Source organism: Eurosta solidaginis, chromosome 4 (genome assembly GCF_040869045.1).
Source record: "Eurosta solidaginis isolate ZX-2024a chromosome 4, ASM4086904v1, whole genome shotgun sequence".
Classification (NCBI taxonomy): Eukaryota; Metazoa; Arthropoda; class Insecta; order Diptera; family Tephritidae; genus Eurosta; species Eurosta solidaginis.
This window is the reverse complement of record NC_090322.1, coordinates 121,944,800-121,971,971: the sequence shown is the minus strand read 5'-3', so window position 1 is coordinate 121,971,971 and position 27,172 is coordinate 121,944,800. Positions and strand designations below refer to the sequence as shown.

General features: G+C 36.5%; 1 protein-coding gene across 6 annotated transcripts in view; it reads right to left on the bottom strand.

Annotated features, from left to right (window-relative positions):
* Nucleotides 1-11,004: 11,004 nt before the first annotated feature.
* LOC137250249 (uncharacterized) overlaps nucleotides 11,005-27,172 on the bottom strand; it is a 34,087-nt gene continuing 17,919 nt past the window's right edge. For all 6 annotated transcript variants that reach the window (XM_067782720.1, XM_067782721.1, XM_067782722.1 and 3 more), the window contains 3 exons: nucleotides 20,880-21,046; nucleotides 15,153-16,248; nucleotides 11,005-12,043 (listed from right to left, as the gene is read on the bottom strand). In XM_067782720.1, coding sequence (XP_067638821.1) covers nucleotides 11,262-12,043; nucleotides 15,153-16,248; nucleotides 20,880-21,046 — 2,045 coding nt within the window. In that variant the 3' untranslated portion in view covers nucleotides 11,005-11,261. The remainder of the gene's footprint in view (nucleotides 12,044-15,152; nucleotides 16,249-20,879; nucleotides 21,047-27,172) is intronic.

Sequence of the window (27,172 nt, the reverse complement as noted above, 5' to 3'; positions counted from 1 at the left end):
CACAGATCCCAAGTCACGAATTTCAAATTTTGTATACTATTAAAACTTAGTATTAAACGTTTGAACCACCTGAACCACACCGGTTCAAGTTTTGCCTGAGTGGTTCGAACCACTGAACCGAACCGCTTCCATTTTCGATGCGGTTTGCAGCCCTGCTATAAATACAGGACACTTACAAAAACAGATCAGAACGAAAATCGACACTGATGATGGCACAGCGCCGAAACCGGTTTGTCTCGAAACCAAATTTGACAAGGGATGACGGAAAATCGTTCACACATCACATCTATTAATATCTACAATGTAAAAAAAAAAGTCAGCACGTGAAAGGTTTGAGAAATGTATTTAATTTTTTTTTTTTTTATGAACAAAGCGGGGATTGCCCTCATTGCTTTTTTAAATGTATGGACACATTTATTTGAAACAATTTATAATTTATTTAATAATTTGGGAAAACTTTAAACAACGTGACATCAGGACGGATAAGGCGACCGACAGCTGTTTCGATTATACCTTGTAAAACCTTTTCTCCCAGGAGTGGGATTCGAACCCGTACTCCTACGATGGTTGAAATGTTGCAAACGCATTCAGCCACGTCATGCCTTAGTTGTTGTAAACTTATCCCAATCGCTTTCCTTGCATATTTTATTCTTTGCACAGTACATATTTTGTATGTAATCATGTGTTAAAGTTTGCTTTTTGTTTTGGAGGTTTTATAACAGTTTCAAGCAGAGATTAAATAAAAATGTTGGCTGGTATATATATCACGCTTTCTAGGTATGTATAGGTATGTAAAGGCATAAATAACTCGAAAATACATATCGCTTAAAAAACACAATTTTCCAGGAGAGCCATTCACATGTTGCGCATATAAAGGCATATTTTCATTTGTATAGCATGCGGTAAATTTTTAACTGATCACAAAGATTTTTTTACATCATGATATTGGGTACGTTTCTATGTTATTAACTCAAAAGTCACGATTTTTGAGTTATGGAACAATTGCAGTAAATGAGCGATATGTGCATTGATATTGGCATTGGTATTCTATTCATCGGTAATTTTTCGATGGATTCACTTATGACCTTTCAAACTTTATCATCACCATCAGTTTTTTCTCAAATTCTTTTCTTAGCACTGTTTTTTAACGTACCATGCATATAAAGCGGCCGTCGTGGTATGGTGTTAACGTGCTATCCTACCATACCGAAGATCCTGGGCTTAAGTGCCGAGGGATAAGTAACATCAAATACTTAATAAAATGAGAAGTTTCACCTAAATCTCATCGGAGGTATACCGCGCCTCTTACTTTTAGAAACAAGTGAATAATAGTTTAAGCCGTTTAACAAAACTGTTCATTAAAACATCCGGAGTCACCCAAGACATGTCTCTAAAACCTCAATCTACCTCCGTAACTAGTTGAGGCAGATATTTAATAATAATTGGTATAGAGATCCTACACTTTGCAATTTGAGGTAGTCCAATCATCTAGAGGACAACGTTTTCTTGCTCTGGTAGTTTTCTAATAGATTAGTAAAAGTATTTTGTTTTTTTTTTTAATCAGCCTAATGCGCATAAAAATAAATACAAACATATCTATGGCATACGATCAAATTTGGTAGCTTTAAAAATTTAACAATTGTAAACAAACTACACATACAACATATTTGCGAACCAATCGAGTATTTTCGTCTTGGAGCAATTATGCTTCGTACTAACAAACAGACGTCCATATTTATATAAATATATATGTTCTTACGTCCTTAAATATGTATGAACAAACTAGGAGATTTAAAGTTATCCTCCTGGACAGGGATGATAAATGGAGTTTTTCATTTTGTACCAAACGAGGAAAGAAAATGAACCAAATCATCCAAAAATGAAGCGTACGATTAAGTACATATATAAAAATATTTCTTTATTGAGTACCAGTAAGGAACATAAAATTAATATTTAAACAAAATAACAGTTGCATTCAGTGCAAAAACATTTTAAGTTTATCTATACTAATAACTCATGTTTCAATCACTATATTAACATATCTTCTTCTTTGAGTTCTTTAAATGCCTCAGTTGACAAAAAGCTTTTTTCGTATCTATATTATGACAACTACTGTTGGCTGATTTCACCAAGTCTTTACTTTGTATTAAATTCGAAACTGTGTTTATTTGAAGTCTATTTCTACACTTAGAGTTAATTAAATTTTGTAAAGAAAATATCCTTTCTACGTTTGTGGATGAATGTGGAATGGACAATATGTCTTGAACTATTCTATAAATATTGGAAAACATTTGCGCATGCGTTTTAACTGATCTTAATTCTTCCCAAAAGCTGCATATGTTTAAATGCTTGAATTTTTTAAGGCTATCATTCGTTGCTAAAGGTCTAAATTCAGAATTAATTTTCTCTATTTTATTAAATTTCGATTTCGGAAACAAGTCCATAACTAAAGGCACAATACTATTTGTTTCACCACTTAAAATATTATCTGGTGAAAGCTTTGCAGCCCATAAAAAAGTTTTATCATTTAAATTTACAAATTTACTTTATTTAGTCAAGTACTACAAAATTATATACAAAATTGTTTAGCCCAGCTCTTAAATATGTGTAAGTCATCTTTTTCGAAAAGGTTGTTTGATAGAATAATATCCACATTAACACCGCAGTAAACTTCATCTGGGGTTAAGTGATTTTCGTCTGAATCAACATTTAACATCCAAATAAGACTGGATTCTAAATAAGATTTTTATACTCAGTTGAGCAGAGCTCACAGAGTATATTAAGTTTGATTGGATAACGGTTGGTTGTACATATATAAAGGAATCGAGATAGATATAGACTTCCATATATCAAAATAATCAGGATCGAAAAAAAATTTGATTGAGCCATGTCCGTCCGTCCGTCCGTTAACACGATAACTTGAGTAAATTTTGAGGTATCTTGATGAAATTTGGTATGTAGGTTCCTGAACACTCATCTCAGATCGCTATTTAAAATGAACGATATCGGACAATAACCACGCCCACTTTTTCGATATCGAAAATTTCGAAAAATCGAAAAAGTGCGATAATTCCTTACCAAATACGGATAAAGCGATGAAACTTGGTAGGTGAGTTGAACTTATGACGCAGAATAGAAAATTGGTAAAATTTTGGACAATGGGCGTGGCACCGCCCACTTTTAAAAGAAGGTAATTTAGAAGTTTTGCAAGATGTAATTTGGCAGTCGTTGAAGATATCATTATGAAATTTGGCAGGAACGTTACTCTTATTACTATATGTCTGCTTAATAAAAATTAGCAAAATCGGAGAACGACCACGCCCACTTTTTAAAAAAAAATTTTTTTAAATTCAAAATTATAAAAAAAAGTTAATATCTTTACAGTATATAAGTAAATTATGTCAACATTCAACTCCAGTAATGATATGGTGCAACAAAATACAAAAATAAAAGAAAATTTGAAAATGGGCGTGGCTCTGCCCTTTTTCATTTAATTTGTCTAGGATACTTTTAACGCCATAAGTCGAACAAAAATTAACCAATCCTTTTGAAATTTGGTAGGGGCATAGATTTTATGACGTTAACCGTTTTCTGTGAAAATGGGTCGTCCGTCTGTCCTTCCGCATGGCCGTTAACACGATAACTTGTGCAAAAATCGACATATCTTTAATGAACTTAGTTCACGTGCTTACTTGAACTCACTTTATCTAGGTATGAAAAATGAACGAAATCCGACTACGACCACGCCCACTTTTTCGATATCGAAAATTACGAAAAATGAAAAAAATGCCATAATTCTATACCAAATACGAAAAAAGGGATGAAACATGGTAAGGTAATTGGATTGTTTTATTGACGCGAAATATAACTTTAGAAAAAACTTTATAAAATGGTTGTGACACCTACCATATTAAGTAGAAGAAAATGAAAAAGTTCTGCAGGGCGAAATAAAAAACACTTAAAATCTTGGCAGGTATTACATATATAAATAAATTAGCGGTATCCAGCAGATGATGTTCTGCGTCACCCTGGTCCACATTTTGGTCGATATCTGGAAAACGCCTTCACATATACAACTACCACCACTCCCTTTTAAAACTCTCATTAATACCTTTAATTCGATACCCATATCGTACAAACTCATTATAGAGTCACCCCTGGTCCACCTTTATGGCGATATCTCGAAAAGGCGTCCACCTATAGAACTAGGGCCCACTCCCTCTTAAAAATACGCATTAACACCTTTCATTTGATACCCATATCGTGCAAATAAAGTCTAGAGTCACCCCTGGTCCACCTTTATTGCGATGCCTCAAAAAGGCGTCCACCTATATAACTAAGGCCCACTCCCTTTTAAAATACTCATTAACACCTTTCATTTGATACCCATATCGTACAAACGCATTCTAGAGTCAACCCTGATCCACCTTTATGGCTATATCCCTAAATGGCGTCCACCTATAGAACTATGGCCCGCCTTCACATATACAACTACCACCACTCCCTTTTAAAACTCTCATTAATACCTTTAATTCGATACCCATATCGTACAAACTCATTCTAGAGTCACCCCTGGTCCACCTTTATGGCGATATCTCGAAAAGGCGTCCACCTATAGAACTAAGGCCCACTCCCTCTTAAAAATACGCATTAACACCTTTCATTTGATACCCATATCGTGCAAACAAAGTCTAGAGTCACCCCTGGTCCACCTTTATTGCGATGCCTCGAAAAGGCGTCCACCTATATAACTAAGGCCCACTCCCTTTTAAAATACTCATTAACACCCTTCGTTTGATACCCATATTGCACAAACGAATTCTAGAGTTACCCCTGGCCCACCTTTATGGCGATATCTCGAAACGGCGTCGACCTATGGAACTAAGGATTACTGCCTTTTAAAATACTCATTAACACTTTTCATTTGATACCCATATCGTACAAACACATTCTAGAGTCACCCCTGGTCCACCTTTATGGCGATATTTCGAAACGGCGTCCACTTATAGAACTAAGGCCCACTCCGTATTAAAATACTCATTAACACCTTACGTTTGATGCCCATATTGTGCAAACAAATTCTAGGGTCACCCCTGGTCCACCTTTATGGCGATATCTCGAAATGGCATCCACCTATGGAACTAAGGATTACTCCCTTTTAAAATGCTCATTAACACCTTTCTTTTGATACCCATATTGTACAAACAAGTTCTAGGGTCACCCCTGGTCCACCTTTATGGCAATATCTCGAAACGGCGTCCACCTATGGAACTAAGGATTACTCCCTTTTAAAATGCTCATTAACACCTTTCATTTGATACCCATATCGTACAAACGCATTCTAGAGTCAACCCTGATCCACCTTTATGGCGATATCTCGAAAAGGCGACCACCTATACAACAACCACCACTCCCTTTTAAAACCCTCATTAATACCTTTAATTTGATACCCATATCGTACAAACACATTCTAGAGTCACCACTGGTCCACCTTTATGGCGATATTTCGAAACGGCATCCACCTATAGAACTAAGGCCCACTCCCTTTTAAAATACTCATTAACACCATTCCTTTGATGCCCATATTGTACAAACAAATTCTAGGGTCGCCCCTGGTCCACCTTTGTGGCGATATCTCGAAACGGCGTCCACCTATGGAACTAAGGATTACTCCCTTTTAAAATACTCATTAACACCTTTCATTTGATACCCATATCGTACAAACGCATTCTAGAGTCAACCCTGATCCACCTTTATGGCTATATCCCTAAATGGCGTCCACCTATAGAACTATGGCCCACTCCCTCATAAAATACTCTTTAATGCCTTTCATTTGATACACATGTCATACAAGCACATTCCAGGGTTTCCCTCGGTTCATTTTCCTACATGGTTATTTTCCCTTATGCTGTCACCATAGCTCTCAACTGAGTATGTAATGTTCGGTTACACCCGAACTTAACCTTCCTTACTTGTTTTTTATAAAATTTTTAATTTGGTAATAGGTAAATGTATGCGAATATCTTCAGAATGCATTTCTATATTCACATTATTTATTTCATATAAAATATAAGAAAGAAATGTAAAATATACTTTATAAATAGGACTTTGAAAAATTTCAGATATAAGATTAATATTTTGATTACTGCTTTTATTTTCAAATACGTAAAGATTTAAATAATACTTGAGGGCATCTCATTGCACAAGATTTCTATCTATGACTCTATCTATGACTTCTATCTATGACTCTGAAAGTCTGCTCTCCTAAGGGGCTGTTACAAAATGATAGTATACGTCTTTTAAAAATTTATCAATTTTGTTGGGAAATACATCACAAGCGGCTAAATTTAAAATGTGACAAACACATCCATTAGCATGCAGATTTGGAACAACTTGCTTCAGCCTTGCTTGCACTCCGCTTTTTGCTTCTCCCATCATAACCGAGCAATTGTCGGCAGTGAAACCAATCATTTTTTGAAGTGGTATTGAAAGTTCTTTAAAAGATTTAATAATGGCATTAAAAATACCCTTCGTGCTACTATCGGTCAAAGGTATCAAATCTAAAAATCTGTCAATGTACTTTTTATCAAAAATTCGAATCGAAACAGCCAAATTTTTTGATATACATATATCAGTCATTTCATCTACTATTAGAGAGTAATAATTCTTCTGAAAAAATGCAATTATGGATTTATAATTTTCTGGCACTGTTATTTGAGTTATTATTTTCTGTGCTTTAATTATATTGATGCAAAATTGGGTACAATTTTAGATTCAGTTATGCTATTTTTCATAAGCATATTTAAATGATCCCTAATTGCAAATGGCAAATTGTGCTCGGCAACAAAACAACTTAACTATATACTTTCTTCGAAAAATTTTAATTTTTTTTGTACATTCAGAGCTGCTTTGCAAATGACTTGAAGTGTAGTGCTGTATTTTACAAAAATGTACCAAATATGTCAATATAGTACCAACGTACTTTCCGGAAGTGAAATGTAGCAAAAAAGGTCAAATGTACCATGATTATCATCACTGCTCCTGGATTGCAGTTAGAGAAAAATAATTGCATTTTCTCACAATTTAATATCCCACTCAACAAAGTTTGTCATATTTTAAGAGGAAAAGTAAAAAATGAGAGCACAAATTACAATTTACTCGTTGTGTGCCCAGCTTAAGCAATAATCAGATTAGACAAAGTAATTGGCAATGGAATAGAATTGTACATGGGAATAGGAGAAGTTAATACGCATAAATCGTAATAACGAAGACTGGAAAAAGTTTACGTGTCCTATTGTTAAGTTGACAACGGAAAATTTATTGAATGCACTTCCTGTGGAAAAAGCTAGTTTTATAAATGATATACAGTGGAGTCTGGATATAGTGAACTAATTTCTGCAAGGCCTGTTCACTACATTAAGTTTGAAATTTTTTTTAACTTGGTTTATTAGCTTTAAATTAATTTTTGCTTATGTAAACAAAACAGATTATTTGTATAAAATAATATTTTGAAAAAATACAGACATATTATTGAAAGAATTTACGAATAGATGTTGGCTTTTTGTGTTCGGAAATTGACTTTTGAACCGCTTCTTCGCGTAGACTTTTCAGTACTAGCATGCCAGCATAGTCAGTGGTGGTAGCTTCAGCCCATGCGATAGCTATATTGGGGAATACCCGACTTTATTTCTGTTTAAGTTTTTTTTTTTTTTAACAGTTTATGCTTGCTGTTGCGTTTAGAACTTTGTTCACTATTTCGAGTTTTCGATAGTGCACTCTTAAGAGTACTCAATTAAAATGTTTAGGCGTTCAGTATATCGAGGTGTTCATTATACCGGGGGTTCACTATACCCAGACTCCACTGTACATACATATTTACGTTTTTATATCACACATATCGCAGGTTATATTGTAAACAGATGTAAATAAAATTTTTTTTTTTTTGAGATTTTATGATACCACAACATAGCAGGTTGGTGAGACTATGCTCACATATAGAGATTAATCCAAGGAACAAAAGGGTTCAAAAATGTCTCTTAATCCCATTTTTATGATGAAGTTGTACGTTTTCCCAAAGCATTCAAATTTTGAATTATAGTGGTTTAAAAGAAAACGTGCGATATGTACACATAGGTAAGTATTACTTATAATTCCAAACATATATTCAGTTATGTATATAACAAATTTAAAACAAGTTCGGCTGTAACCGAATATTACATACTCAGCTGAGAGCTTCGGAGACAAAATTTTCTTTTTCATGGATACATAATAATTATAGCTGCATTGGTTTCGTAAGGCTTCATAGATGGTTTATTAGTGGTTCCTAATTCCATATCACATACGTTTGGGAAATATCGATCAAATTGTAGACCAGGGGAGACATTTTTTGGAACAATTTTCCTTCATCCTTTATCAAATAAGGGAATATCACAATGCAGGAAAATGAACCTATGGTAACCCTGAAATGTACTTGTGTGAGTATCAAATGAAAGGTATTAAAGAGTATTTTAAAAGGGAGTGGGCCTTAGTTCCATAGGTGGACGCCTTTTCGAGATTTCGCCATAAAGGTGGACCCAGGGGTGACTCTATAATGTGTTTGTACGATATGGGTATCAAATTAAAGGTATTAATGATGGGTTTAAAAGCGAGTGGCCCTTAGTTTTATATATGAAGGCGTTTTCGAAATATCGAACAAAATGTGGACCAGAGTGACCCAGAACATCATCTGTCGGGTACCGCTAATTTATCTATATCCTGCCGTGATTCCAAGGGCTTTTGATTTCGCCCAGCAAACATTATTTTCTTCTACTTACTATGGTAGATGTCACACCCACTTTACAAAGTTTTTTCTAAAGTTATATTTTACACCAATAAACCAATCCAATCACCATGTTTCATCCCTTTTTCGTATTTGGTATAAAATTATTGCATTTATTCATTCTTCGAAATTTTCAATATCGAAAAAGTGGGCGTGGTTATATTCCGATTTCCTTCATTTTAAATAGCGATCTGAGATGAGTGCCCAGGAACTTATATACCAAATTTCACGAAGATAGCTCAAAATTTACTCAAGTTATCGTGGTAACGGACAGACGGACGGATCATCAGCGCAAGCTGAGGAATGACGAATCAGTTTTGACTTAAACACGCTATTGGTTGCGAAGTATAATTGTGACGTACTACTCCCAAAGTAATCTAAATAAAGCCCAGCAGAAGATTTCAAATAACCGGAATTTCCCTAAATTCGTTACAATAATGTGTGAGCTCTGCTCAGCTGAGTATAAAAATAGGTAGGTACTTTGTGTGAGAATGCAAAGTTTCACGTTTTTTTCGGTGTTTGCATGTGAAAACTATGACCACGAATCACTTATTTCAACAATATATTACGTAAGCGTAAGTATTTGATGAAATTTGGTGAAATTTGATGCTTCTAGCCGTAAAAAAGGGGGCAGAAATGACAGTTTATATGGGGTATATACTATATATACCACCGAACTCTATGATTTTTCAGACAACAATGAATGCTATATACGTAGGCATTTGGTGAAATATTAAGCCTCTAGCTGTTAAAATGGGGCAGTAATTACGAAAAGCTTCTTATCTGAACAACCGGATGTGGGGGATATGGGCTATATCTATGACCGATCTCATCCATTTTTTCAGACAATATTATGTGCAATATACGAAAGCATTTGGTGAAGTTTGAAGCTTCAATCTGATAAATTGAGGAAAATATGACAAAAATCCTCTTTTCTGAAAAATTGGGGGATATATGCTATATTGCTCCGATTCGACTGGTTCCGACAAATGTCTAATCGGATACCTAAATATACCCGCTGATCAAATTTTATCAAGATACCTCAAAAATTGAGGAACTAGTTTGCATACAAACAGACAAGCAGACAGACGAACATGGCTAAATCAACTCAGCTCTTCATCCTGATAATTTCAGTATACTTATTTGTGGGTCTATCTATTTTCCTTCAAGGACTTACAATTTTGAGATCGTGACGAAGTTAATATACCATTTCATTTTCATGAAAGGTATAAAAAAATTATTTCTAAAATTTTGATGATGTGTGCCTGCGGAGTCAGTACAGGATCTTCGGGGTGGTAAGTGGAACACGCTACCACCACAACACGGCGGCCACATCTCTTTTGTTATCGCCAAACTACTAGACGAGCTATCAATTTGTTATCGAATTGTTATTAACTTGCAATCGATAGCAAACGTTATCGATAAGTTATCAATTTGTTATCGGAGTTTTAGGAATTCGTTAGCGGTATGTTATCTATAGCTAATCGAAATGTTATCGATTAAAAATGGAAAACTTATGGATTATTTATCGAAAGATTATCCATATGTTATAAAACAGCTTTCGATTTGTCATCGAATTTTTATCGATATGTTATCCATTTATTGTATTTTTTTTAAAAAATTGATCAATTAGTTACTGGAGTGTTAATCGTTCGTTATTGGCATGTTTTCGATTTGTTATCGATGATTCATCGCCTTTTATGAAATAGATACCAATAAAACTTTAATATAAAATCAATGACACATCTGTAAGCCGTCTAACTTGTCGGTATCGGTTGTTACCGATAAGAAGACGACGAAGCTCTTCTCAAATACAGCGAAACTGTTTATTCTGGTAAACCTACCTCTGTTGTGGTTTAAATTGAACATAAGTTTTCTAGACGTTGGTTGGTCAGTGCCCCCTTCGGTCAGTGCCCACTGCTATCATAATTCGGCTAAGTTTGCTTTGTGGTCTTGAAGGTGCGCGAAGTGTACCAGTTGGATACTTCTAATTCCTTGAATCTGCTATGTATGTTTCTTGGATTCATGAAGTGAAGCAGTTTCCCTACACTTGCAAGTTCGTCTGCCTTCTCGTTGCCCTCGATGTTCCTGTGGCCAGGTACCCCAGGTACTAGACGTATGTACACCTAAATGGCGAAGTTATCCCCTTCTACCCAATATATTTATTCATACATAATTTTCAGATCTTTAAAATTTGTTTATTTATTTTAAAAAAATTGTTTACTTTAAGTAACACTTCATAAGTTAATGAGACTTTTTTCCCTAAGAAGAATTTTAAATAAATAATCTTATCCATGCAGACGTCATAAAACGAGTTCATCGTCTTGGTTGATTTTAGTGATTTTATACAAATGTATGCATGTATACTGTAAGTAACAAAATTCCACTGGTTGCCTAACACTTGTGTGGGGGGTAAGAAGCTTTTCTATTTGCGTTACCTCCATCATGCCACTTCCGAGTACTTAATATCAGCGTTATTGTCGTCATTAATGCCATTTTTCGCCGTTGAACCCAATCGTTGCGGTTGTTGTTGTGGTTGTTGTTGCTGTTGCCTATGACGTTGGCCACCAGCATCAGTACTTACAACACTTTCTAAAAGCTTTGGCGATACTCCCAAAGGTATGCCTGGATTATATAGGTGCGTTCCGTAGTGCACGCCAGCTGGATGCATAAAATAAGGCAGTCCTCCACCGTTAAGAATATCCTGCGTTGCCATGTAAAAAGCTGGTCTACCAACCATCGCCGGCAGTGCTGCTGATTGCTGATGTGGCGGTTGCTGAAGTTGGAGAGGTACCTTCGAAACTAAAATATTTGGTGGTGTACCGACTGTGTTATGGGCCGGATAGTATTGAGGCGTGAATGGAGCCAGTTTGACCAGTGGTGCGGCATGAAGCCCAGATCTAAGTTGAGCTTGAATGTAATTGCTATAGGGTGACGGTGGCAGGGTATGCTGTTCCAGCGGTGGTGGCTGCACGTAGGCAGGGTTATAGAAAAATACTTGCGGCGGCGTATGTGAAGATGTGGCTTTTGTGGGTATAGACTCAGTTGGGGGTGATGAGGGTGGTGCTGCAGACTGTGACGGTACTAGTACATGTTTCACCGTTGGTTTCGGTACAAAAACAGTAACTCTCGGATGTTCGTTTTGTTGGGCTCGTGGCTGCTGCTGTAATTTTTGTTGGGTATTACGGCCCTCGACTTGAGGTCGTTGGTCATCCTGCTTTTGGACTGCAATGAAAAATTATTTTAAAAAAAATGTTGATTTAAAAGTATAATTTGTATGTTGAAACACCCAGCTCAAAAAATATAGTTACATAGTAACCTTGCACATCCTTCCTTCTCTTTGCTACTCTCTCTTAGTTGAGCTTCCTTTAGTTGTACTTTTAAGAAAATAGATACTCTTACTTTACTATACTACTTCCTTCTTACTCTTACTTATCGTACTTATCGTAACGTTGAAGCTAGTCACATTTTAAGTCTTACTTTTTAAGCTCTCTGTACTTTGAATTCCGAAATAAAGTTCAGTTTATGTTTGAGATTCCGACGAAAAAGGCACTCGATCACGACTACATTATTATATTGAATTTAAGCTAAGATATGGCGTTTTTGAAACAAATTCTGAAATAGAGCGTTATTCAAAAGTTTTCTGGGATAGGGCGCCTTCGAAGCGGTAGGCGAGGTAGAGCGATATTCACTCCCCAGTCGATATATTTAGTAAGCATTGGATAGAGAAGGGCGATTTTCACCCACGCATGAAGTGTGTCTTTTATATATGTAAACTGAAGGTGACATGAGCTGTTTTCTTTCAACAGCAAGGCTTTATATCGATCTAAATTAGTTTTTTACCGAGATTCCTGTTTTGAATGGCTATTAATTTAAGTTTGGATTTTCATCAGGACTTTTTTTTGCGATATATAAACAAAACTTGGCAATTTTGAAGGGCATGCTGAAGACAACCTGTTGCTCGGAAGTTCGTTATTCAATCACGCAAAAAGGATGACGTGGTACTGGCGATAGGTAAATCACTATTACCCGCAGGAAGATTATTAAAGGAGCACGGTGTTTTTGTTAAATGTTCACAAACAATTAACTTAAGAGTGACAAAATAATTAAGTTCTGATTAATTAATCAAAATAAAAGTGTTTCTTGAAATTTTCGAATTTCAAGTTCAATTTTCCCAGTGGTGAACTACCTGCTCGCGATTTAATGCTTTTCTGTTTCCCACTATTTGTGTTGTTGGTGATTCTCTATGCATTAAACTTCTCTGAGGAAAAAAGAGAGTAGGAATGAGCGATTGAAGTTTTCATATTCCCCTTCCTTCCAAGTGCGGGTAATGATAGGAATACTTTCTGAGGCGGATCTTTTTCATTCATTTTCATAATATGAACTAGCCAGAAAAGCTTTTGACCATTTATGCGTTGCACTATGGCGGCCACCAGACCGAAAGAAAGTCCTAGGTTCAAGGCAAAAGCAACATCAAACTCCTTAGAAAAGTATTTTCAATTATGAAAGTGGTTTAAAGCGGGTATCCCGTAGACTTTTGTTTATCAAGTGAATATCTGACATGAAAAGCTTCCCGACGAAAATTCATCTGCTTACTGATGCTGTTCAGATGTGGCATACAACATGAGAAGCTCGGCTTGGGTCTACTAGTTTTCAATTATCAAAAAGGAATGATGTACCGGTAGGAGAGGAGAGGAGAGGAGAGGGGAGGAACTGAATGGAGAGTGTACTTTTAATTTTTTAGTTGGAAAGAAATTAATAAATCCGGACTTTTATTTTTTAAGGACTACTGAATGGCTCACTCAAATGAGACGATTATTTTTCTTACAGAATCCTTCATGTTTCAAAAGAAAGCGGTTATTCAAAATTTAAGGCAATGCCTCAATTTTAGCTGCAATGGCAAAAAACAGGTGAAAAAATAGGTATAGTGCTATGAGGGTTGGTTTTACTTATTCTACGACGAGTTTCTGGTAATACTAACAAAAACCTTCAAATGACAATATAGGTTCCAAATCTAGACATTTAAAAGAATCTATTGGTAAAAAACTCGTTTTATTTGCATGAGCCGTTCTATAGTCATAGCGCCGGACTTTTTTTATTTGTCCTTATAAAGTAAAAGTCCGCGTTTTACTTTTATTTATGGATTTAAGACAAAAATGGTTCGAAACACGAAAAGTATGAATGATTCGTCATGAAAATGCTATGGGTATCCCTTGTATCCCATAAACTTTCCCCTAAGAGAATTTTTTGACCCGGACTTTTTCGTCTCAAAAAAAGAAAATAACTACAAAAATGGATCTCTGATAGACACACATAATATAAATATTGAGAATCGAATGCTCTATGAAACTGGATACTCGGACACATTTTAGAAATAATGATAAAGATCCGTATGCGAAACTTGAAACTGTTTGTCTAAGAGGTGTTTCTTTCACATTAGGTTGCATTTTAGTAGTATAAAGTGTGTTAAGAGACTCTCGGCACCATGATAGGTCGCATTAAGATGATCGAGAAGTTGCCAAATTTAGCGGTTGTCGTGAAATTTAGATGTTTGGCAAAGACTCGGACTCGTACTTCTGTCATGAAAAGCTTCACAGTGAAAATTTATATACCTTCTAAATCCCCTCGGAGGTACATATATCGCGCCAAGTATTTATTTATTTTGAATAGTGAAGAGATCTAAGTTTGTAATAACGTGTAATGCTCTTCTTATTTAACATATAAAAATTTAGGATTTGAGTTGGTTACCTAGTTTACAATATAAAATTTGACTAACGCATACCACATACGGCGAATAGGACACCTTGTGAAATGCCTAATTGATTGAAAATAATTCACAACTTCTCTTCTTTCGGCATTGCGATTTTATCACTTGTGGTCATATCTTATAAATATTTTGCCAAAAGTGTGCGCTTATTCGTTTTGTAAATTTATTGATTTTAATTGACCTCTTAATAAATACAAAAGTAATTAAGTCACAGAAAGCGATTTATTTGGAAAACGATAATTTGTGTTACCTTTGTACTTGAATATCTTATATCCATCGCAGTTTTATGAACTTTTTATTGAACTTCAAGAATACCAATATAATGTTTTTCTCTCAAGGCCAGGACTGTTCTTTTATGGCTAAAGAGAATGGCCACAATGCCTGCTCAGGTGAAACTTTATTATTATAAATTCAATTTATATCGTTTTAAGTTTCTTGCAAATTGAATACTCTAACTACCAGAACCAAAACAAAATATGGTTAAGACAATGAGCGTAGCCATATAATCGTAAAATCAATAAATTAAAATAGTCTGATGTGTTTAAAAAGTCAATGAATTTTAATTACCGTAGCGAGGCAAATTCTGATGCTGTTTTACTTGCAGTTGCAGCTGTTGCTGTGGTATTTGGCGAATAAGTTGGGGTTGCACATATAGCAACTGCGATGACGGGTATATAGTTTGTCGTGGTCTCACCGGCGCTGCTGTCAGAACCAAATCCATAGGAAATGGCAATTGTTGTGAAGCCAAGGCCAGCACTGCCTGAGGATTTGAATTGAGTTCTGAATTAGATGGTGTAGGCGCTTGTAGCGCATAATGAATTGGTGACTGCAGGCGGTAGGAATCGTGATTTAATGAACTACCGCTTGAGCTAGCCCCACTGCCGCTGCTAATGGGTTGCAAAACAAGAAGTAGTGGTAAATGTGAATGCGGTATCTGTAATGGCACAAGAGATGGAGATTGCTGTTGATTTTGTGGTGTGGGTGATGCCGATGCTGGTGCTGATTCGCGTTGTGATGCAAATTGATGTTGCAACTGTCGCACATATGATAATGGTATGGCAATGATGTAATTAATTTGTTGACGACCCGGTTGTTGATATTGATGATGTTGTAGTTGTTGCTGCGGCAGGGATTGTTTTTGTATAGAAGCATGTTGGGGTTGTTGTTGAAATTGTCTTTGGTATGGTGAATATTGTTGTTGTTGTTGCTTTTGCTGCTCATTCGATTGGGGGAAAGGAATATTTGGCTGAGCTTGTTGTTGCCTGTAGTGGTAAGGTGGATGGTGCTGCAGCGGGCCTTCTAGTGGTATAAAACCTGAATCCGATGGTGGTGAAACGTAACTGAGATTTGGAGATGCTTTAACTGTTTGAGCATATTGTTGCTGTTGCTGATTAAATTGAATTTGTTGCCGCTGCTGTTGTTGTAACTTTTGCTGTTGCTCTAGTTTTAGCTCTTGCTGTTGCTGCGTCTGGGGCTGTGGCTGTGGGTGTGCCTGTTCAAGCCCCAACTCGTACGGCTCCCTGAATGGCCCTCGATAAACGTGTGAAGGTGTGCCATAATGAATGCCACCACCACCAACGTCGTTCGACAGTTTTCCATTGTTTGTGGTTGGGACTACATGACTGACGTCACGAACCACATTCGGAGGCCTATCATAATATATCTGAAAGTATATTTATAAAAATGTTTTAAAACAAAAATAAGTAAAATAAAAATATAGTTTAAAAAAACTAAAAACACTCAAATATGGTGCCGTTTTAGTATCTACAATCTACTTAGACATTTGACGCACAGAAGTTCGTGTCTCCGCTATTAATATTAAACACAACTCGTTTTGTAGCGAGTTATTTAACAACTGCCGCGAGTCTTCTATAATTGCCACCAGATGGGTCTAACTCTCTTTTGAGCGCCTAGCCTTGAGGGGTACAATATGTATGCTTGTTGGAGTGAAAATGAAGCTAATATAGCGTATTAATAATAAAATGAACGAGAAGCAGGGATGGCTTAGAAGGAGAAGAAAAGCTTTCCGGTCGTTGGAAGGTGTCGCAAAGGGCGGAGACGCCGTATAGTGAGGTTTCGAATAGATTTACTTTTCATCAGATATGTAACATTTACTATTGAGAACAAATAATACTTCAACAAGAAAGGGTGAATAAGTTCGATAAGAGCTTCTATCGCACTTTTCATATCAGTTTTTCGAAACTGAATATGAGCAAAGGTGGGCGTTTTTATTAAATTTTGTTTTTCATATTTATTAGAAAACTTTCTTTTTATTTATTATTATTTATTTTAAGAAACTGGAACTGGACAGAACAAAGTCTGCCAGGTACTTTAAAAAGTGAGCCTCATTCCCATTCTATCCCTCACATCAATTTGCCCATAAATGGAATCTCTTTACCAAACATTGAACACCTTTTTCGCCTGAACAACCAATTTTAAAGGCTTTGTTTTTATAAACCAATACAAAACCATACTAGGTTAACGCAGGTAAAATCATTAAAATGGGTCTCAATCTTATGCATACGATTTAGATAGATAATTGACATGTTCTCCTGTCCAATGACATTCGTTCCTATGATGTATGCGTTTACACTCCCAGTAAACAGAGGCATTCTGCAAAAAAAAATGTGTTGTATCTTCTTACCTCTTCCCTCTTCTCCATGTTTGATCCCTGCCCCTCCTTCGTATCTACCTTCTTTCATTTTCTCGATTTTTCTCCCTACTACTCCAACTTTCTTTCCTCTCCCTCAACCTCCCTCTTGTTTTTCTTTATCCCCACCAATTGTCTTTCTTCATCTCGTTCCTCTTCTTTCCTCTCCCTCACCCTCTCCCCCTTCTTTTTCTCCTTCTCTCTATTTCACACTCCTATATCTTATTTGTTCTGCCTATTCCTTTTCGTATAGTTCTGACTCTCAAGTAACCGGTAGTCTACATTTGTAGGAAAAAGAATTAAAATAAAATAAAAATTTCCCACAGAGCACGCCCCACGGTTTTCAGTAGCTTTCTAATTATTACTTCTAAGAAGATTTGCAGCATAAAACCATTCAAACTAATATTTTCTTGACTCCCAGACCCTACTTGGAAAAAATACCGCCCCTCAGTCGGTAGTCTACATACAGCCATCATATAAAGTATATGGACAATTTCATCATAACGTTGACTTCAACTTGTCGAAACGTAATTTTTTCATTTGTATTATTACTAGCTTATTCATGGCTTTCACTGGGGTTGGCAGCTTGTGGATGGTGTGATTGCCTAGACGATCTTCATAGCTCCCAATTATGTGTCTTTGAGCTTTAGGGCATTCCATCTACACCATTCTGCCTCTGAGGAGTGCGACGGGATTTTGGTGACAAAGAACTGTGTCTATTGAATCATTTGCAACCAGAGGGTATACCCTAGTGTATCTCAATGCAACCTTCCCGATATCCTGTGCTGATAACAAGAAGGAGAAAGAGAGAATAGAGTCACAAGCGAGAGAAGACAAAAGCGCTACAAGCGATGCCTCGGATTCGGAGAGCAAATTTAGCGGAAAATCAATGAGCTCAGTGATGGCAATAAGAGGAGATTGGAGAAAAATACGGGTCAGAACGAGTAAGAAAATCCTCACACAATACCGTGCAGTATAAAGAATTGTTTAGCGCTTAGAAGCAGTGGTAGACGCAACAAACTAGCAGAATGAGGTTAGGTTAGGTTGAACTGGCCGGTCCATGAGTTTAACAACCAAACTGAAAAGCCGTTTCAAAAACCAGTACCTATGTTGTGAAATAACTCAGTCATCTTGGCCAATATTAGAAGCTTTCTAGGACCTATGCCACTTGCTGCATCTAAATCTGGCAGCCGTATCACTCCTATAGCTGAAGTCTTAGCCTCGCAAAAGCAGGGTATGAACACAAACCGTGTTCTATCTTTTCCTCCCGAATCCCACACTTCCAATATCTGCTCTCACTAACCAAGCCTAATTTAAAGGCATGTGAAGCCGGAAGGCAGTGTCCAGTCAGAAACCCCCGTATTGAGTACACAGTTCCCTCTTTTTAATGATAATAGTAATTTTTTTAGTTTAAGGTTGTAAGACCTAAACATGATCTTCGACACTTTGCAGCCCCCTCTTGGGTCCACGCCCTTTCCGCTTGGTCGATCATGTGCACTTCTCGCCTTCTCTTAATCTTGGCCAATCTTAATGCGACGTATACGGAGAAAGTTTCGAGTGCTGCGAGGTATTAAGTCTTGTTGCAGTTGTTAACGCGATGTTCTCTGCCACCAGGTGTACAGAAGGAATGTGCAGAAATTGAAGTAGGTTCTTTTTTGTGTGGCTGTCAATCAAACAAAGACTCCATAGTAGAGGATAGGCTTCACAATTGCTGTCAAAACCCAATTGGAGAGAGATGTTGGCATGTAGAATGAACACTTGGCATGGACTGTGAGGCGTTAGAAATACGCCGAAAGCAGTTCAAGAGTTTTGCTGCGATAAACCCTTGGCCCAGCAAAGAGTATGAGAAGGAAGAGGCTTTAAACGGCAGAAGGAAACAGACATGTATAGCTATCGAAATGGCATTATACCGATCAGTTTCTGCGACTTCTGGTGTTTTCAATGAGAAATGACCAACTCATCTTGTACCTTGTCCACATTGTGAACTATTTGGGCTTTCTCTAGTTTAACATGGACTTTTGCCGCTTAACTAGGGGGAGAAGTAAAATTTAGGCTAAATAGCCAAATTAGCAAGGGTAAATTCAGCAAACCTTGAGTTGTAGTTTAAGTTCGCAATACAACTATTAACATATAAGCATTTTTTCTTAAACATAGTCCTAGTTTAACAAGCAGTTGCATGCTTGCTACGAACGTGGACTTCCGCCAGCCTACGTAAGTTACCTGAAGGTTAAAATTGGTTCTTACGATTTTGAGTTATAAAGTTATGAACAAACTTTGCATTCGATTCTGTATAGTATAAGATTAACTTATTCGGAATAAGAATTTTTACGATAGCTCGAATTCTGGTTCACTTCCAGAAAGAAATGTTTCTCAAATAATACCATATAACACGTACTCTGGTCATCGTTTTTACTTGCAACTCATCAGGGCTGGAAGAGGAAGCGATACAACCTATTTGATTGTAAGTCAAGGCAATCGTCCTGGTAAGGGTTCTCACTGCGAACTGATGCCGCTAGTGTCGGCAACGAATTTAAAGATTTTTAACAGTGGCCTTAGTGTAGACCTAGATAAGTTTATATTCTTTGCTGTTGTTGTAGCAGTTTTTATTCGTGTGTCTGATTGCTACAGTGATGAGCTGTATGAGACATACGCAGATATGAAAATAGTATAACGAATAAAAGTCCAATGGCTCCGCTGACTAGATCATTTTATGCGAATGGACGAAGAAGTTCCGGGTGGGAGAGTATATCTATCGCCACCCATATTTGGAAGCAGTGGTAAGAGAGTAAAGTAGAGGAAGACTTGATCTTTCTTGGTGCTCCCAATTTGTGTTAGTTATCGCGACTTGTTAAGCGTCAATTAATGATGATGCTAATCTTTCTGAGTGTTGCTTCTACACTGAAACCGCTAATCATATTGTGACAACTATTAGCATCACTATGCTGTTAGTAAATAATCACAACACAAAAACATTAAAGCAAGCCACACTTCTGTACATGAACACCTCAATCATAATTTATACACATACATGGAAGGCGACGAGAAGTACATGCACACACATAACCAGCAGCTCGAAGTGAAGAGATATCTCACACATACACATATAGTCATCAGGCGCAGTTCTTACTCACACATACACACGCATATAACTACATTACAAAGCAGGAGATACAACAGTTCTAGAAGGTGAAACGTCTACACCTTTGGAGAAATATGCGGACGAGGCAACAGAGAGTATACAAGCAGCGCAAGCTGAGTAAAAACTAATCAGTTTTAATTTAAACACGCTATTGGTTGTGAAGTATAATTGTGAAGTACTACTCCCAAAAGGCATGTACATTCATACCTATATAAGGGTGTCCGTCTTTTATCATCCTCTTTTTATTCAAGACAATAAATTTAATTAAAATTAATTTTAAACCGTGCTAAAAAAGGGTACATTTTCCATTCACAATTACATAAGATTTCGGGACTATTCATTAAAATAAATCGATTCATTAAAATTTTAAATTTACAGCAATGATAAGAAAATTTCTTGAAACAGTGAACACTACAAAAATTTCATTTTAATAAAATTTATTTTATGGTTTAAGAATTTAAAAAAAAAACGTTGGTAAGCAACGGGCACCCTTATGAATATTCACCTGTGGAGCTGCTTCTTCTGCGACATAGCGTACGGTTGTTGGCTGAAATGTGCTCGGTGATGGCGACGAAACAAGCTGTTGGATCTGTGGCTGTAATTGGTGGTGATAAGTTTCACTTGTTATTGGCCGGAAATGCTCATCCTCCTTTAGGGTGTAAATCGTTGTTCCTGAAAATGTAAAAGTTTATACCTTCAATGACAATTTCATAATGAGATTTGAATAAATGGCATCAATGGAAACAATTACATATGTAATGTACTGCGTCTATGATAACGATTACTTAAATAGCGATCTACCGTTTCAGTATGGTAACTGCATTCGTCAATCGTTATTTTGTTTACATACTACGTAGATAGAAGCTACAGCCAAGTCTTCCGACAGGAGGTAAAAGTCTCAATATAGGTCCCAAGCCTAACTGAATCCATCTGAAGTAGTATGTCTAATGGTAGCCGTAATAGGAAAAAATATTAAAAGTTAGGCAATGCTTCTCCATGCAATTGTGCATTCGTCTGCTTTTCCTCATGTCTTCGCCTGCTTTTCCTCCGCACATGATGACTTATCTTTACCCAGAATATATCTGTATTGAAAATGAGTGAAATCGAAACTTTCGACAAATTGAAAGAAAAAAAAATTGATAAATCATTACCAAAGACCGCCAAAGTTGTAAAACTTGCTATGTGAGTTGACTTTATGACAAGAAATAAAAGTTTAAAAGAACATTGGAAACTGGGCGTAGCCTCGCCTACGTTTAGAAGAAGAAAGCTCGAAAATGTTTCAAACAGTAAATCAAAAGCCAGATGTGTTAAATTTTTTCTTGCTATTATACATACGAAAATCTATACATATTTTAACGAATTTGGGGAAATTCCGCTTATTTGAAACCTTCTGCTACGGAATATTCTCAGAGAAGCCCAATCTAAGCGAGAGCTTACGCTTAGCGGACCACTGCAGTGTTTTTCAGGCTGAACTTATAGTTATCGGGGAAACAGCCCTCTATCTTGCTAACCTGCAGGTGACCAATTCTATTTCAATTTTCTCGGACAGCCAAGCCGCCTTAAAATCCCTGCAATGCTGTAACACCTCGTCACTAGTGGCGTTGAAGCGCAGAGAAACCCTCAACAAGCTAGCTGATAAATGCAACCTGAGCATTATATGGGTTCTTGGCCACTGTGACATCTCAGGAAACTGTGCTGCGGATGAGCTAGGTAGGGAAGGCTCCAATCTGCAAACAATAACCTCCGCTGGTTGGGCCAGCCCTCCTCTAAACACCTGCAGGGACTGCTTGTGAACTCTTTTCACGGATCAAGCAAGCGCAAGATGCGCCATGGAACCTAGATGTAGAATATCCAAGCAAACCTGGCCTAAGCTGGATGAAAATAGATCGCAATCGGCGATACAGTTAAACTGTATCTCTAAAAGCCCACTAGTTGGGCCTTCTTACAGGTCACTGTCTCATGGTCACTCATGGTGCCTATATGGGCCTACAGACAAATGACTTCTGCCGCGGCTGTAGGGACGAAGAGGAGATGGAAAGTGAAGAGCACTATCTGTGCCACTGTCCCTCACTGTCAAAAACCAGGTAACGATGCCTCCACAGACACTCCTTTGGGGGTCGTACATTCACTTCGCAACTAATAGCGTGTTAAATCAAACTGATTACTGACTACTCAGCTTGTGCTGCTTTTATACTCTCCGTTGCTTCATTCGCATATTTCTACTAAAATCTAGACGTTTCGCCTTCTATAACTATTGTATCTCCTGCTTGGTAATTGAGCTACATATATGCGTGTGTATATGTGAGCAACTAACTTCGGCTGATAACAACATGTGTGTGCGTGAGTTATTCCTCGTCACCTTTTATGTACGTGTGTTAATGGATTAAATTCATGTATTCGTGTACATGAGAGTGGCAGCTTGCTTTGTTGTTGTTGTGCTTTTGTTTACTAATAGCATAAAAAAAAATAAAAAAAATAAATGTAAGGCGCGATAACCTCTGAAGAGATCTAAGGCCGAGCTTCTATTCCAATTTGGGTCGTGCTCCTCTTGATTTTTTTACAAATTGGCCGGACGGGACCTACATGTTTTATGCCGACTCCGAACGGCATCTGCAAGGCAGATGAGTTTTCACTGAGAGCTTTTCATGGCAGAAATACACTCGGAGCGCTTGCCAGTCACTGCCGAGGGGCGACTCCGCTTAGAAAAATTTTCTTCTAATTGAAAAACCTTATTTCTAAAATTTTGATGTTGCTTTGTCCGGGAGTTGAACCCAGGGCATACGGTGTGATAGGCGGAGCACGCTACCATCACACCACTAATAGCATAGTGATGCTAAAATTCGCCACAATATAATAAAACTCTAACAGGTCGATGTCTGTTCTTTGAAGATCATGGCCAAACTACTGAATAGACTGATTTCTAGCCCCTTTCTTTTAAACGAAGTAAACTTCAATGTCCCATCACGAGTGTCAAGACATTAGAAACCTCTTCTTTTGAGGCAGTGCAGAACTAATTTCGAATTAAATGAACCTTTTCGGTGTTTGTGTCATGATTTTAACGCTCATTCGAACACGTTTGATATAACAGATTCACTTTTTACTATAATGAAAACTGTCCTATCCTATAATAACTCATAACAAAATAAAAAAAAATAAAAAAATTGTATATACAATGTTCACTTATTTAACAATGTAGTATATGTGCAAATCCCAAAAAATTTTACTTTTTTGGAGACTCGGGTTTTACACCTGGGCAAAAAACTTAAGGCCAGAAAAAAGTACAAGGACATTAAGCTTGACCTTTTAACTATCCGATCTGATGATTTTAAAAATCAAGAAAGTTGATAGTAAGTTTTTACAGAACTTCGAAACGTAAAAAACGTCGATTTTTACACTTCTTCAAGCGATACCCTTAATTTTTTTTTTTTTGAATTTTTTCGGTAAAATTTTGAGGCATCGCTGAAACGCTATGGAATTTAAAATGAATGTTGTTTTTGAGACGGAGATTCTAAATGTATGAGCAAAATTAATGTGCCCCTCCAATACTCAAAACAATCATCAATCAAAGTAGTAGTAGTAGTTTTTTGCTAATAGCTTTTTGAGGCAAATGAGTATTGAAATTTGGATTATGCACGATAATAGCCTATCAGGGACTAAAAACAACTGGGACGTCAAATTCGATGTGCCCCTTTCAGTTTTGAAGGTAGAGGCAGAAAAGTGGAAGCACTTGGTTGCGTAAATTTTTTTCAGGAGCATGTTTTTTTGTGGGCACAGCTACAATTTTACTTTTATCACTTCATACCCGTCTGTTAATTTTTTCTCTACACCACAGTATACCATCAATTGCCTCATATTGGAATATTCACACAAGGAAAGTTATTGATGTTTGTATATGGGGCAAATATACGAAATTTCCGACAAAAATTGGCAATCGTCAAAAAGTGTAGAAAAAAATGTTTTTTTTTTAACCAGGTTTTATTTAAAAGTAAATGAAAAGAAATACAAATTTGGTACAAAAAATAAAAAAAAAATGTTTACACTTTTTCACGATTGCCAATTTTTGGCGAAAATTTCGCATATTTGCCCCATGTACAAACATCAATAACTCTCCTTGCGTGAATATTCCAAGATGAGGCAATTGACGGCATACTACTGTGGTGTGGCGAAAAAATTAACAAACGGGTAAAACATATTTGACTGTTACCCGGTTTCATATTTTTGCCGACATCTCTAAAACCGGGTTTCGGGTATCAACAAAATTTAACCTAAATATACCCCACATATACATCCTGATAAAATTTCAACACGATCGGTTAAGAAGTGTTTAAATAAGTAAACAAATTTAAGGTTCTCCGGGTTTATATTTTTATCAATATCTCCAAAACCGGATCTCGTGTATTAAAACTTTTTTACCTAAACATACTTCGTTCACATATCAATATGTTTTGAAAGTTTCAAAAGAATCGGTAGAAAGGTGTTAAAATAAATATGTTGGAAACTTTGCAATAAAAAATATTTGGCGGTTATTCGGTTTTATATTTTTACCGATATCTACTAAACCGGGTCTCGTGTATCAAAAAAATTTTACATAGCTAACAGCTGCATATATCTCCATATTTTTTTTTTTTAAATTTCGATATAATCGGTACAGAAGTGTTGAAATAAATGTATATTTAACATTCCGACCTCAATTTATATATATTTTACTCGATCTTTTGACTATATCTTTTTGAGGCATTATGTAAGACGAGTAACGGCGATGCACTATAGCTCCAACTTACCCCTCAATGTTCCTAACAAAAAGATATTTGCGTGATACCATGTTTCAAAATTTGGCGGATTTCCCCATAAGTATTATTTCCAACTGTTATGTATAATACTCAGCTGATGATATTTATTCTGTAGTTGAGCAGTTTAGATCTTAACGCTTAACAAACTCCGCCTATCAACAACTCGGCAAAAACAAAATCCGTGCGTCATTCGGATGCGCCCCTCATGTCGGTTGGGCGGGCGTTGGAGGGTATTTATCCGTTGGATTTATTATTATTGCAGAAAAATTGATAGGGGAGGTCCTTATTGGACCGCCTGAGCCCAAATCAACAGTTTTTTTTTTAATTTTTGTCTGTCTGAATGTCTGTATGTTTGGCCTGGCATCACTCAGAAACCTCTGCAAAGAATTGAGTGCGACTTTAACTGGTGCATTAGACAAGGCCTAGCTTAAATTTTAGGATCTATCTTAAGCCCCCAAATGAAAGCTTACATTTAACTTAAAATGAAAGCTGCTGATGAGGAGTTTAATACACTTTTTAAATTTTTGAGATACCTTAACCCGTTTCTGAGACATATATAATGTGGTTCAGGGGTATTATTATAAATAATACTATAAAAAAAATTCGGTTAATAAAATCCTGCTGTAATGTATTTATGGGATACATTTGAAGAACGTCCATGAGTGTATTTTAATCATGAAAACTTAAGTAATATATAAAGATCCTAGCCGCACAATATTTTTAAATTATTTAAATTTATATGAAGTAGAATTTCCGAGCTCTAGACCACACATATATATGAGTAATAAAAATGCAATGAATTACAATACCATATATGTTGTATTTATTTATTTTGTCGATATTTCGATTTCAATTAGAAATCATCTTCAGGGACTTGTGAATGCACCTTGTCGACTTCATATAACTTTTGAAAGGCCGAAAATAAAAATAAAAATAACAACAATTAGTTAAATTTAAGTAAAGAAGATAACTCGAACTTTTTCTTTAAAATCATTTACCGACATAAATATACCATAAGCGGGGCATTACTTTAAGATTTCCATTATGCGTGAGAGTTTTAAGAAGTTCTGCTTAAAATTGCCAGGGTTTAGATCCCAAGTAGAATTGCTTAGAACCTATATCAGATAATCAATTTAAAATAATTCCTTCAGGCCTTTACTGAAATGTGAAGCATCAGTTTTTGGTTTTGTCTGCGAGATATACCTACGCTAGCACAATTTATAGTACTTCGGGAAACGTTTATATAGAGGAGGTAGTTTACGCAATGGTAACTCCAAAGCAAATATCCTATTTAAAGTACATGTGAGGAGTTTTCCGTGATGCACGTCCAACTGTATGTTACTTGCCCACCGGTAACTAGATCCGAAATTTTTTATAGTTTTCATTGTTAAACATATAAATTGTTTTAGGCAACCCAAAAATAGAAGTAAAGATTCTTTATTTCAAAGATTCACGCATACAAAGTGTTAACATGTTGTGATGCCTAGTCAATAAATAAATAAATACAACACGCAATAACCTAAAAAAGAGGTTTTAGGCTGAGCTTCCCTCCCAATTTGCGCGGTGTTTCTTTAAAGTTTTCCTATTAATTGACGGAGCAGGACCTACATGTTTTACGCCGACTCCGAATGCCAACCGCAAGGCAGATGAGTTTTCACTGAGAAGCTTTACATGGCAGAAATACACACGAAGTGTTTACCGAATCACTGCAGAGGGGCGACTCCGCTTTTTTTAATTTATTGGCCTGGAAGTTGAACCCAGTATCTTACGTGTGGTAGACGGAGCACGCTACCACCACATCACAGTGGCTGCCATTGTGCATATGTACATTTTTTTAAATTACTAAAATCGGTCTAGTGACCACGCCCACTTTAAAGGAAATTGGTATAGAAATTTCGAAAAATGGGAAAAATGTGATAATCCAGTAACAAAGACCGATAAAGTGATAATATGTGGATTGAAATGAAATGAAAATGGGCGTGCCACCGCCAACAGTTGGAAGAAAAAA